Below are 13,533 nucleotides of genomic sequence, written 5' to 3'. Positions count from 1 at the left end.
TAAGATAAGATATACTTTATTGATCCCAAGTTGGGAAATGTTTTTTTTTACAGCAGCATGTACTACTTTGTTCTACTCCACTACAATTCAGAGGTTAGCCTGGTATTTTTACTCTACTACATTTATTTGAGTTACTTTGCAGATTCTGATTAATGATGTGAAATATAAACAACCCTTAAATCAGACTTTAGTTACACCTGACTCAAATTCAGGGAAGGTGATTGTCAAGTGCCAAAATAAACTATGCAATATATTGGACGTTAAGTACTTTGTCAGACCTCATATTTATCTGTGGATAACGCCAACGTTGTTTTCTTATTCAAAAGAAGACCTTAACCTAAAGTATTCTTTAATGTTTGAATAAAGCCTTATTTTGTCTGTTTTGCACATCCTCCTGTTAATATCTTTGGACGTCCTGCACTAAACTGTTTTATTGTAGAGATCACTACAGTATCTTCTTGATATTTGATATTCTATATTTCTATCATTGACCCCTATTTTGTATGTAGGCTACTCTTAATATTTAAATGTTTTCATCAAATATAACTTATTCAACAACTAAATTCAATAACGTGCTTTAACCACTAGGAGGTGCGGGTTAAAAAAACAGTGGTGTAGTTAATAAAACATAATAATATCAAACTTAATATGACTATTAACTTTATTGTGAAATTAAACAGAACGGTAAGGAAAATACAGTTTCAGTCTCTCGATTTGAAGCTTATGCATTGTACCATGAACCTGAATAGACCTGTAACAGTCAACTGCATGAGGAGTTGGAAAGGTAGTAAATAAAACTACAAAAAAATCCCTTTATATCGGCTGTGCACCGTTATGGTGTAATACAGCCTATCTACAATTTGGATCAAATATAAAAGTCAGCCGAATTAGTGTTGATACTGCAAGGAGACGTATTGTGTGAAAAGAAATGGAAGATGTTGTTTAATTGCTAATATATTTATGATCCACGCCACGTATTCAGTTTTGGCGGCATTTCTTACAGTTTGTCAAAAGGTCTTCTGATCAGGGCTCTATAAATAAATATCTACGGAAGATATGTAATATTTAATGCAGCCGAACCGTGTATTACAATGCCGTTATGTGATGACTTCCAAAGAGGAAAGCAAGAACACTCGGAATGATTTTATTTAAAAAAAAAATTTTTCTGATTTCATATCGGATAAACACCATATCCCGAAATGCATTGCGGCTAAAACAATCAATGTTTAAGCCTATCAAAACCTCTGAAAAAAGAAAGGTGTCTCTCACAATCTAAAGAGAAAAACCTATGGGAAAAACACAAAAGCATTGTACACAATTTAAATCAATAAATGTCGTATAATTAACAAGGATAAACTGATGTTTTTTAGTTGATGAGTAGTGCAGATATCACTCTTAAATCATTTGATCATTGGTTTTATTATGAAAACGTCGAGACCGGAAATACCTCAAATCATCTTCGTAATATCTATCAAACTATAGATCCTACATATCGACTGGTCGTGGATTCTAAAAGTACAATATACACTTCTCGCTAGAAATCTAATCAAAAAGCGTTTTAATGGCCAAACTATCCTACAATTTAGGATTTTACAGAGAGGGTTATTTGTGAATAAACGACCATCTGTAACGTTTGCATTCAACGGGAGCACTAGAGGGCGAAAACCTTAAAACGTAATTAAAGGACGTATTAAGCGCTTGAACAAACGACATATTTGGTCGTAATAAGGGCCTGAACAATCGGCCCATTTGGTCGTATGAGTTGGAGGACTTGTTGATTTGTTTCAGTGGCAATTTGTACATTTACATTTACTTTACTTTGCAACAACCCACATTTACAGACACATAACAACTTGTTTTAATAGACATTGTAGTGTTATGCTAAAATACAACCGGCATGACCAGTAAGTACCTGCAGTAATGTTATACATAAAACCACACTAAATATGGATATCGCTTTGCCAATCTTTATCAAACAACAGCTTAACATCCAAAGCCTCATCTACAGGGTTTAATATGAAAGTGCTAGACTAAGCAGACAGCATACTGTCACTGTCCTGAAGGAAAGAGGAAAAGCTTAATTTTTGGGCAGCCTCGCTGTATTTCATAACAATTTTAGATTGTTTTCTATGCCATGATTGAACTATTGACCAAAGAATGTCAATGAAAATCCACAATAAAGTGTACATGTTATAAGAGACATTACATTACATTACATTGCATTTAGCTGACGCTTTTATCCAAAGCGACTTACAATAAGTACATTCGACCAGGAAGACACAACCTTGAGGAAAACAGAATCATATAAGAACATCAGGTTTCAAAGAGCCAAGAGACCTCGTCTGATCTGCTCCTGTAAAATGTTAGACACTTCCTCTATCTTTTTATAGGTTGTCTTGGTAAACTCAGCATAGTGCACATTTTCCTGCACTATTTCCATCCGTGCAACAACGATAGAGAAAGTATAACCCAGATTAAATGGGAAGAGATAAAACCAGAAAGGAATAGGGGATTAAGATATGTCGGGAAGGATGTCGAGATATTCTTTGCGATTTAGCAGTGAAAGGGGTAACAGGAAGGGAGGGGCCAAAGGATGAAGGGAGGAATGTACATGAAGGAATGTAGCGAGGGAACCACCGCCATTTTTATGACCCATAGATGCTTTGGACATTCATTAGTGGGACGTTTACCCATGGACACACATGGGAGTGTTAAAAGAGTAGTGCAGGAATGAGTCCTAAAACCTGGAAATGAGTGAACATTTTACCACATCCCGTTCCCTCGCCTCGAAGACTTTTTTTTACATGTTTATGGTTAGCGTTAGCCACTAATGAATTTCATGTCGTATAACCATAAACAGGTTAAAAAACAGAGCCTTTGAGACGAGAGAACCGGATAAAATGTCCACTCATTTCCAGGTTTTTAGGACCCATTCCAGAACCACTCCCACTCCCATGTGTCCTTTCCTTGGCCCGCAGAAGCCATCAAAGGCCGGGAGCTCTTGGTGCTGGTGGTGATTTACCTCTGGGTGGGAGGTCTAGTGCTCCATACCATGTTAGGCTAATTGAAAGAGAAACGGCAGGTTGATCTTGCTATAACAACATGTCCACATGCTGCAGTCTGAGGCCAACACTGAGCTCAGAGGCTGCTGCAATAAAGCATACATAAAATGGATTGCAGGGTCGAGGGGGGTGTGGGGGTTCTACAGTATATATATATGGCTCATTGACTCTCAGGGAGTGGGGGAATAGAGAAGAGAGCTGCATTTCCACTGCAACATAGATTAGACCACAGACTGCCAACAATTTGTTTTTCTTTTCTATTTGCATCCCTCTGCATTATCTCTGCTCCTCTACTTTACATATGATATGATGTGGTTGTTTCTGAGCCTTGATCCTTTCTTTCCTGCTGGCTATTTATCATTGTTGATGGCCCCTTGAGGATGGAGAGGAGGGGTACAGCCCCAGTGGATTCTTCTCACAGCAGCTACTGTTGGTCTTCTCCTTCTTTCTCTTTGTTCTCTATAAGAGTATAATACATTATGTATAATATCAGTTAAAATAAGTGCTTCAACATAGTTAACATTGCTGGAGGTATGCACAAATATTGATAGATGTCTTGTAATGCACTATTGAGGAACCTGCGACCCAAGTTTTTCATTCATTGCATAACTACACCGTAGTTGTGTATAATATGATATGTATTTAGGATGTGCAAAATAGTCAGTATATACAGTCTTTAATTAACTATTAGTAGAGAATAACGAGTAATGAATATACTTTATAGGGATCCTATTAATATCTAATAAAAATAATGAATAATAATAATGAAATTCAATAACATGCTTTAACCACTAGGTGTCCCTTTATATCAGCTGTGCACCTTTATGGTGTAAATACAGCCTATCTACCAATTGGATCAAATATAAAAGTCAGCCGAATTAGTGTTGATACTGCAAGGAGACGTATTGTGTGAAAAGAAATGTAAGATGTTGTTTAATTGCTGATATATTTATGATCCACGTCACATTTTCAGTTTTGGCTGCAGTTCCTCATGTTTGTCTCGAAGTCTTCTCATCAGGGCTCTATAAATACAGAACTATGGCAGATATGTAATATTTAATGTAGCCGAACTGTGTATTACAATGCCGTTATGTGAGGACTTCCAAAGAGAAAAGCAAGCACACTCGGAATAAAGTATTATTTTAATTTAAAAAAATGTTTTCCGTCTGTTTCCGGTATTTGTTTATGACGATGTGCTGTGAGATGTGAGACTGGGTTGGAGAATTGCACAGGGGAAAATAACATATAGCTGTCTATGCCGCAATTTTAGATGCGGATTTTGTTAAACTAATACGTTTGCGCTGTGGACCAAGATAACACCATTAAACAGTTACACAACATACCAGAAATAATATCGATAGCAGCGTCCCTAGCAACCACCTTGGTAATGAAAACATTGAATGGACACAATTTCCTGAAGTAATCTCATATTTTTCACATCAAATGACATCAAAATGCATTTTAATGGCCAAACTAACCTTAAAATAGGCATTTTCCACCGAGAATAAAACGAATGTCGGCCATGTTTTTTTCTTCTGCAGGAAGAAATTTGAAGATCACGTGACATAGACGCCAGCCATTGTAAATGAATGGTGAAAAAAAATGTAGGGATCTTACAATTTCAGAGACGTTTTTGTGGAAACAGATTGTAAAGAGTTAGTTATAGTTAACATGAGAGCAGCCTGGTTGGACTACTCTGTTGAAAGTCAAAACCAGAGCAGGCTGAACTTTAGCATTAAGAAAATCTGTCACATAGTTCTTTGCATTGTTCTTGTTTGTTTTAACTCTACACCACTAAATTAGTTTAACTTTACAGACTACTACTGTGAAAATCAACATGGATTCAACTATATAGTAATATAATTATAGATATATTACAACTATCAGTTGGCAGTATGACAACAAACGGTATCACAGTATACACGGTATTTATTTCTTTGCTTCCGCGTTGTTCGTGCAATGCGTGGATGTCTGTTTGGCTAAGGTATATTATCCCCGGCAACACGTACCTTGGATCCAGGGTTTTGGTAAATCCTTTCACTGCTGCACCGCTTGAGCGCCTTTGCCAATTTTCAACAGAATTGCGGGATATGAAAGATGTATATGATACGGTATAAAGTTCACGGCATTCGGTATGAAACCATATACCGCCCAGCACTATTATCAGTCGTTAATTTTGTAACTCTGTTGCATTAAGGGCAGGGGTCTGAACATCTAAAACAGTTGGACGTTCAAGAAGAATACAGTGTTATTGTTACAATACCACTCCTTTTGCTTTATGCTTTTTCAGCTTTTAGAATTGTATTATCTCTCATTTTAGATGAAAGAAGAATAAAAGGCAGTGATTATTAATAGCCAAGACATGACCATATGGTCTCCCAAGACAAAGTGATGTAGTGTATAGAAAGAATTGTACTGCTCCGAGGCAATTTGTCTCTGTGAAAGCTCCCGGTTAGCGGCAGTGTTATGATGCCACAGTGCTACAATGATGGCTCTTTTATCTCTCCTCTAGTCTCCGGTGAGCCTAGGAGCTCCACACTTTTAGTTTGGTCTGGATATTAATAGTTACAACTGACCATGGTAATGACTAGCTCAGGGAGTGATGGCAGCACTAGTCTGGGATGTTGCTCTAATGAGAAATACTATAAAGACCAAAACTCCTCTTCTTATCTTTATTTTTGTGAGACACTATAGAGTCGCTAACATGTCTCAGTTCTAACAGAGTGTCGGAGGCGTCCAGGGTCGTAGGTTGTCATTTAATGGCCTATTTAATCTCCCTACATATTTCCTGGCCTAAAGCACAGCGCTGTCCCTAACAGACAGAATCGATAGTGGCACCGCTGCCAAGCCATCCAAGGGCTAACAATAAAACTAGGACAATTACATTGAGATGGATCAGAGTCTTTAGCAGAAATAAATTATTAATATGTTTGGGTGAATGCCAGGAAGCTGTAGGAAGACAAATCAGTGGCAATAAAAAACCCTGTGAGTTAACTGGTCACCTGAGAGCCAGCCTCCCCACGTATTGGCACTGATGTGACAACTCTGAGTACAATAGAGTGGGGGTGTACATGCTACCTTAAGGCCCTGGGTCTACACAGCTTCTCTTTTTGGCAGAAAGGCCCTGACATGGCGCTGGGCAGAGCCTCCAGAGTGTTTCATTAGAAAACGTTTCCAGCTCTTTTCTATGACAACAATATCTTTCCTCATATCCAATTGTTACGACAACTTTTTTTCCGTGATTTACATCGTTTATTACCATGACACCCAGAGGATCATTGCTCTCACACTTTATATGAAAGAGCTTTGCTACTGAGCCGCTGAGCGAGAACGCTTATCCGCATACGCCGATAAAAGCACAACACTCAGGGTCTGCCCGCCTAATCTGCTCACACAAATGGGTCGTTTGGTCTTTGTTTCCGTTAGTGTCAGTGATGTTACGTTTGCGAACAATCCAATTATTTTGAACGGCTCTTTGGGAACGAAGGGAACCGAGTCGTACTTGGTCGCCTGCCATAAATCCACTCGCCTTTACGTGAACAGTGAAAAACTTGATTTTTATTCCACAAGCGTATTCCATGAAGACCCGCCCCTACTCTGCTTGGTTAGGTTTGGGCACGAGGAGTGAGATGGTGTGGGTTACGGTTAGAGTAGGGGTGGGTCTTAACGGAATACGCATTAGATAGAGAAGTCATAACAAGTGGTACAGGTAGACAACGTGTTTTTCGGGTGAAAAAATTTGACAAACGCGAAACCGCAGCAGCATTTGGTAGCACTTCAACAAAAACATAGGCAATTATAAAGCGGAGTGCTACATTTGTAAAGCAAAAATATCATTTAAAGCAGGGTCAACAAATAATCTCCACCACCAACCCGTAAAGCCCTGAGCCTGTTTTTCAGGTCTCAGGCTCGAAAATGACATTCCCAGAACAAATGACCATATATTCACTTCTAAAAGGGGTAAATTAATAATCTTTTTTTCTCAAAGCAAGGTTACATCTGTGTGTTGGATGTAGAACTGTCGGAATCAATATAGATGTTTTTATTTTAATGTAAATTCAGATTGAACATAGTAAAAAATAATTAATTATAGTGTCCGTCCAAAAAAAAAGTACTAAAAGAAAACCAGCCTTGAATGATGGGATAGTAGACTAAAAGCTTTAGGAATCCAAACTATAACTATAAGTACCCTGTATCAAGATTGTTGCAAAACAAGTGACATTTTACCTTTTTAGAGAGATTTAGAAGAAAAAACCCACTTCTGGGGTCATTTGGGTGCATTTTCCATATCTCTGGCCACCCTCGTTCGATTTTGATGATTGACATCTGTTTTTAACCGTTAGAGCCAATAGAATCGAGGGGATGTTCCTAAAATCCATCTAAACATTACCCATTGGTGAATGAGTGATGCGCAGCCAGAATGCCCCACAACCGGAAGCTGCGATACACTCTGGTGGCTATCATTAGCAGCACATTTTTTACATAAAAATGGATTATCAATAATTTTTTCAAAGTGACAGACACATTGGATTAACCTTCAGCAGCGTTTTTATAGTTTTAATGCCATTGAACACGACTTTTGATCAGAATAACAGCTAAGGTGAGACGATCTCCCGTGTTTGCTCCGTAATGCTACGTGTTGTGATGTCTGTGTTTTCTTCCCCTGTCGCGAGTTCTGATCGCTCAGTGATGATACTAATACCTATATAATCTGTGGAATCTCATCTTTAATCAGATATCTTGTATGTGCAGTTACGATAAGTAATAAGGGTATGTTTACCTTGAGTTCTGTGCTAAGTGCGTTAGCATCTTTTCGCTCAGGGGTCATTTAGACGTTTCTTATGAGACTTGTGTTTTGCTTTGGTAAAAATGGTTCGTACTGTCAGTTAGCTGAGTTTCTTCCCGTTAATCTGATATGTGTAGTGCCGAGAGAAGGGAGTCAGAGGCGGTGCATCGAAGGTGCAAAGTTGGCTTTATTAAGCAGGAGAAAAGCACATGTGGTCGGCTTGAAGACCGGGAAGCAAAGACAAAGAAGAAAGGGGGGCACACAATACGTAGTCAACATCATATGTGTCCGTGTGGAAACAATGCCCCTAACCCGTAGTTCCATGAGTGAATTATGTAACCTAGTTCATTAGTGATCACTGCAGCCCGGCCGCAGGCGAGCGCGCAGCGGCGGCGGGCATGAAGTCCTCGGGAGGAAGGAGCCGTATCCCCGGGAGGCAGGAGCAGTCTCCCTGGGAGAAAGGAGCCGTGGACAGGGGAGAGACGAGGCGGGGTCCAGAAGTGCGCCACCCAGACGCCGATGACAGCGTGGGCGACGTCCAAAGCCACCGTCGAGGCGAACCGTTGAGGCGAACCGTTGAGGCGAACCGTCGAGGCGAACCGTGAGTCGAGGCGAACCGTGAGTCGAGGCGAACCGTGAGCCGTGGTTAGAGGAGAGGCCAGGCAGGGTCCAGTAGTGCACCACCCAGGCGCCAATGAAAGCGTGGGCGACGTCCGAAACCGCCGTCGAGGTGGTGAAAAAGCGAGTGTCCACAAGAGGTCGACCGTCTGATCGAACCTCCTCTCAGGCACCGGAAAAAGCTCAAAAGGGTCGTCCTGTCCAAAAACAGGTGGGCGAAATTGTGAGAGGATCCACACAAGGTCAACCAGGCTTGGTCGAACCTCCTCACATGGAAGCAGTCAGCCGTTAGCTGCTAGTCGTTGCTAGCCGTTGCTAGCCGTCAGTCGTCGTTGTTAGCCGTTAGCTGTTAGCCGTTGTTTGCCGTTAGCTGTAGTTGTTAGCCGTTAGCTGTTAGCCGCTGTCGACGGCCGTTAGCTGCAAGCCGGTAGCCGTTATTCGATGTCGTCAGCCCCGGAGTCTCTGCCAGGGAAGGTGCCGCTGCGTGTAGGGGCCAGCACATCGCCTGGTGGCCAGGAAGAACCGGTCAGCTTCTTCGGCTAAAGCGCGGGGCTCGACACTAGCCGTGTTAGCAAGCGCAGCCTGGACATGCAGCCGCATGTCCTGAAGAAACAGTTCCATGAAAAAGAAATCGGGCTCTTCCGTACCTAGCAGGTCGTGTATCGTCTCCATGTGGTCGGAAGGCTTGCTGTCTCCCAGTGCCGAAACGATGTGGGAATGGCGAGCGACGTCCTCGTCATTAGTTTCCGTCCAAATGACCATGGATGTATAATGAGAACTGTTTACAGCGTCGGAGGCGGGGTCTCGTTCTTTCCTATGAGAGTTGCTCAGTGGCGCATGAGGACAAAATGGCCTGAGATTTTCGATAGCAAAACGATGAAGATTACCCGTCATGGCATGCCTGGCTGTCAGAGCAGAAGTACCCGTATGTGCGCTCATAGAGCATGCACAGTTGAGTTGCCCCTTAAGCCCCGCCCCCCGAGCTCCCGCTCTCGGCTCAGTAGAATTAATGGAGAGAGAAAATAAATCTGGATTTGGCTTTTAGTGCATTTTACAACTTTTAAAAGAGAATGATTTAAATAAGGGTTATACAAGTGTTCGTGCTGGGTAGTTTACAGACGTCTCTTTCCCAATGTAAGTCAATGGGGAAATGTATTTCTGGGCCCAATGACGTCACGGACTGATACGAAAATTGTAGTACTGCCGTTTGGCCACGACGAATATTTTCCTCAGAGTCCGGAGCACTTCCTGGGCGCTTGCAAAATGCACGATCTCCGTCTTTGTCTACAGTGATGTCACCAGCACTTTTTTGCTTAGAGCAGCCGCAAAAAAAGATTTAGCCTGAAAAAAAAATCAGCAGCATTTTTTACAGGCGGCAGCATATGACCTTATTGGAAACCATTTTTAAAACTTGCCATTCAAAAAAAGTCGCAATGTGGACAAAAGCGCTAACAATCAGCAGGTATCCACAAGGGGAAGCTAATACACTAAACGGTGTCACTGTGTTACTGCTGTTTATTTTCAACTGTAATTTGTTGTTTAAACACACAGCTTAATTCAAAATCAATTCAGTTTGTTAAGTCCAGGCTTATAATGTTTCTGTCACATTTACATGAGTAAAGTCCTCAAATCACATACATTTGACAATAACATTCTAGACAAATGAATACATGTGTAGAAGATAAAGGGAAGTTGTTTCACTGCCTTGGTGAGTGTTGGGAAATGAGGGAGTCTCGGTGTGACATATTACACGCATTTGGAAAGACGATAGGCATAAAAGTGCCTCTACACCCTAAGTTGTTTATATAAGCAATTTATCAGCTAAAAATTAGTAATTGATTTGTGCCTCATAGCTTATCTTGGTAAAATGTAATGAGACCACGCTTGGGCCAGTGGCTCAGGGAGATGACTTCCTGCCTCTCTTTGGAGGAAATGACTTACATTCTTAAAAGAGGAGGCCTTTAATTCTAGCTTGGAATAATTGTTTGCTTTTTATTGAAAATGAGGATCTGTCTGAAACATTGAACAGCAAGTGACCTTTTTTTTATTAATATTTTAATATTAATTATTTGCATTTATATAAAAACAGTTCAAACTTTCTTTGAACAACTGTAAAAGGAAGGAGGCAAATGCTCCATTGTGAATGGTTCAATAAGCGACATTCAAAGTTAAAAGGACATCTGAAGTTATAATTTATTGACTTTTCCACTTTTAATACTTATCTTCTCTTTCGGTCCCTGCAGCCTTCGTCCTGAGCTGTGTGTTCCCCCGGCGGCCCTTCTACGGGGATGTGTCGGTGAGCAGCCTCCACTCTGGGGGAGAGGCCTTCTTCTTCTGTCTGAGCGGGTACCAGCTGCAGGGCCCCGCTGTGCTCACCTGCCGCAACGCCAGCACCCCCTACTGGAGCGGCAAGGAACCACAGTGCCTAGGTGAGGGCTACCGTCAAATTGTAAAAAGAAAATCAGGTCATATGTTTTTTTCTAACCACTAAGCCTTACAGTGACAAACGGCATGTGGTTAGGGTATATGTGAAGGAGAATTCATTAGGGCGGCCACAGTGTTAAAGATCCCATGTCATGCTTTTCCGGTTATTACCCGTCCCCTTGTGTGTTATGAAGGTTTTTCTGCATGTAAACGGTCTGCAGAGACCTGTCTATGCTGCCCCTGAACGCCTCGTTGGAGATTTCTCTTTTTCTTCCTGGGTATGGTGACGTCCAAATGGACCAATCCGCGGAGCTCCTCACACACACACACTCTCTCTCTGGCAAAACTGTGTTGAGCTGGAGGGGGGTGGGGGTGCTAGTGGAGCCTCGCAGCAGCGAAACTGTGGCGCGCTTACACTGTTGGTGCGCCGCGTAGGGGGTGCGGGTGCGAGTGGAGCCTCGCAGATGGGGGTGCTGCAGCCTCTAAAAAGATAAAATATCAATATATAATTATCTTTATATTTATAACCAGTAGGCTATCTTTCTTTTCAGTGTTATTATAATAAATTTTTTAAATATGATATATATTTTGCGGATTTCTGCTTTATTAGATAATAGAGTTTGGAGAGAGGGGATGGCGTACAACGCCGAGAATACATTCATCATTATTAGTAGTATATCTAAACTATAGCTTTTCAATAACAGCAAAATCAAAGCTTAGAGGTATTATTTTAGAATACTTTGCAGCTAAGAGTTATCTTCTGGAGCCGCTGGTCAGCCACAGAGACTGACCGGGAGGATGATCAATGTTTTTCTTTCTCTCTTTGCTGAGGTTTGCTGATGAATAATAAGTGACCATTTTACTCCTGATCATCCCGATCCAACCTAACCCACTGCACAGGGAACGTTTCTCTGAAAGCAATTTGTGTGTGTGTGTGTGTGTGTGTATGTGTATGTGTATGTGTGTGTGTGTGTGTGTGTGTGTGTGTGTGTGTGTGTGTGTGTGTGTGTGTGTGTGTGTGTGTGTGTGTGTGTGTGTGTGTGTGTGTGTGTGTGTGTGTGTGTGTGTGTGTGTGTGTGTGTGTGTGTGTGTGTGTGTGTGTGTGTGTGTGTGTGTGTGTGTGTGTGTGTGTGTGTGTGTGTGTGTGTGTGTGTGTGTGTGTGTGTAAAGCAGGTGTATAGAGGTGTGATTACTTAAGGATGGGCAGGATGCCCTATTCTTCCTCCTCCGTTTTAATTAAGATTTGGCTGCTTGAGTAACCTTGACCTGATCAAACACAAAAATATACGCACACACACACACACACACACACACACACACACACACACACACACACACACACACACGCACACACACACACACACACACACACACACACACACACACACACACACACACACACACCTTCCTATAGCTGAAGATGGATTTTCTGTTTGTGTTGATATATTTGATTGTATCTCTTATGATGTTATCTTTCTTACCTCATTTCCTGGTTCCCAGCATGCTGTTGAATGTGAATGTAAAGGTGCATGATATATAAATACAAATCTGTCTATTTGTTCAATTTAAAATGGTACATTAATCAGAATTGCAAAAACTGCAGGAAGAGGAACAGAGGAAAAAAAGTGACTGATCAGATCAGGGACTCTCTTTGCATACTGTTCAGTGGTGCTGTTAATGTATTTGGATTATTCGGAGTAACAGGAATATTATTTTTGGAGCACTCGATGTGCATTATTCTTGAAAGGGCTCGAGGCGTACCCACAAAAAGTGTAATATCTTGTAACAATTTAATTTTAACTCAAATGCAGATTGCGTTAGTTATCTTGTGTTTGAAGCATTTCAAAATGTATTTGCCATCTTTATAAAATACTGAGACATATTAAAGATGAATTTAGTGCATGTTATGCTTTTATTTGATAGTGGACAGGGGCCAATGACCACTGATCTTCTCTTTGGCAAACTCCCACTCTCCCTCCTGAGCCACCGCTGCCCCAATGGAAAGTTCTGTGTGATTGACATTATTGCAAAGGAGCCGGCTCCATTTCTGGTTGGCTTAGTTGGCACCAAACTATCTATGGTCAGAAGGTTGATGATTGACTGGTTAGGGGTGGGATGGGGGTTGTAAACTTGGTCAATGTTTAATGTATTTTGAATCAATTGCTGTTTTTATTTAATTTCCACATTCTTCTGTTTCTCAGCTGCCTGTGGTGGTTTGATCAAAAACGTCACAGTTGGCCGGATCATCTCTCCAGGTTTTCCCAGCAACTACAGCAACAACCTGACCTGCCACTGGCTGCTGGAGGCCCCCGAGGGCCACAGGCTTCATGTCCACTTTGAGAAGGTGGCGCTGGCTGAGGATGACGATCGGTAAGAAGGACATTCAGCTATGGCCTGAGGATGGTTGGACGTTATAAACAATGCATTAATCCTCTTTAAACTTAGGTCATGTAGACCTGTCGCCAGGCAACCATAGCCTGTGAAAATATTACATTATTTCAGCTTTCACTGGTTTCATGTTCAAAAGATTTAGTGAAAGGGAAAGAGAGGTTTTAAGTGGTTTGCATTGAAAATATAAATAAGTGGGCTTAATACCATATCAGAGGACACAGTAGAGAGAATTGTTATGATGGTGATGGTAAA

The 13,533-nt window shown here is 41.3% G+C and overlaps 1 protein-coding gene across 1 annotated transcript in view; it reads left to right on the top strand.

Annotated features, from left to right (window-relative positions):
- The window catches only part of LOC117456936 (seizure protein 6 homolog), a 263,764-nt gene that overhangs the window by 194,845 nt on the left and 55,386 nt on the right, over positions 1-13,533 (top strand). The window contains 2 exon segments of the mRNA XM_071205276.1: positions 10,710-10,895; positions 13,092-13,260. Coding sequence (XP_071061377.1) covers positions 10,710-10,895; positions 13,092-13,260 — 355 coding nt within the window.

Source organism: Pseudochaenichthys georgianus, chromosome 13 (genome assembly GCF_902827115.2).
Source record: "Pseudochaenichthys georgianus chromosome 13, fPseGeo1.2, whole genome shotgun sequence".
NCBI lineage: Eukaryota > Metazoa > Chordata > Actinopteri > Perciformes > Channichthyidae > Pseudochaenichthys > Pseudochaenichthys georgianus.
Note: the sequence above shows the minus strand (reverse complement) of the source record. Positions and strands in the feature narration are given on the sequence as shown.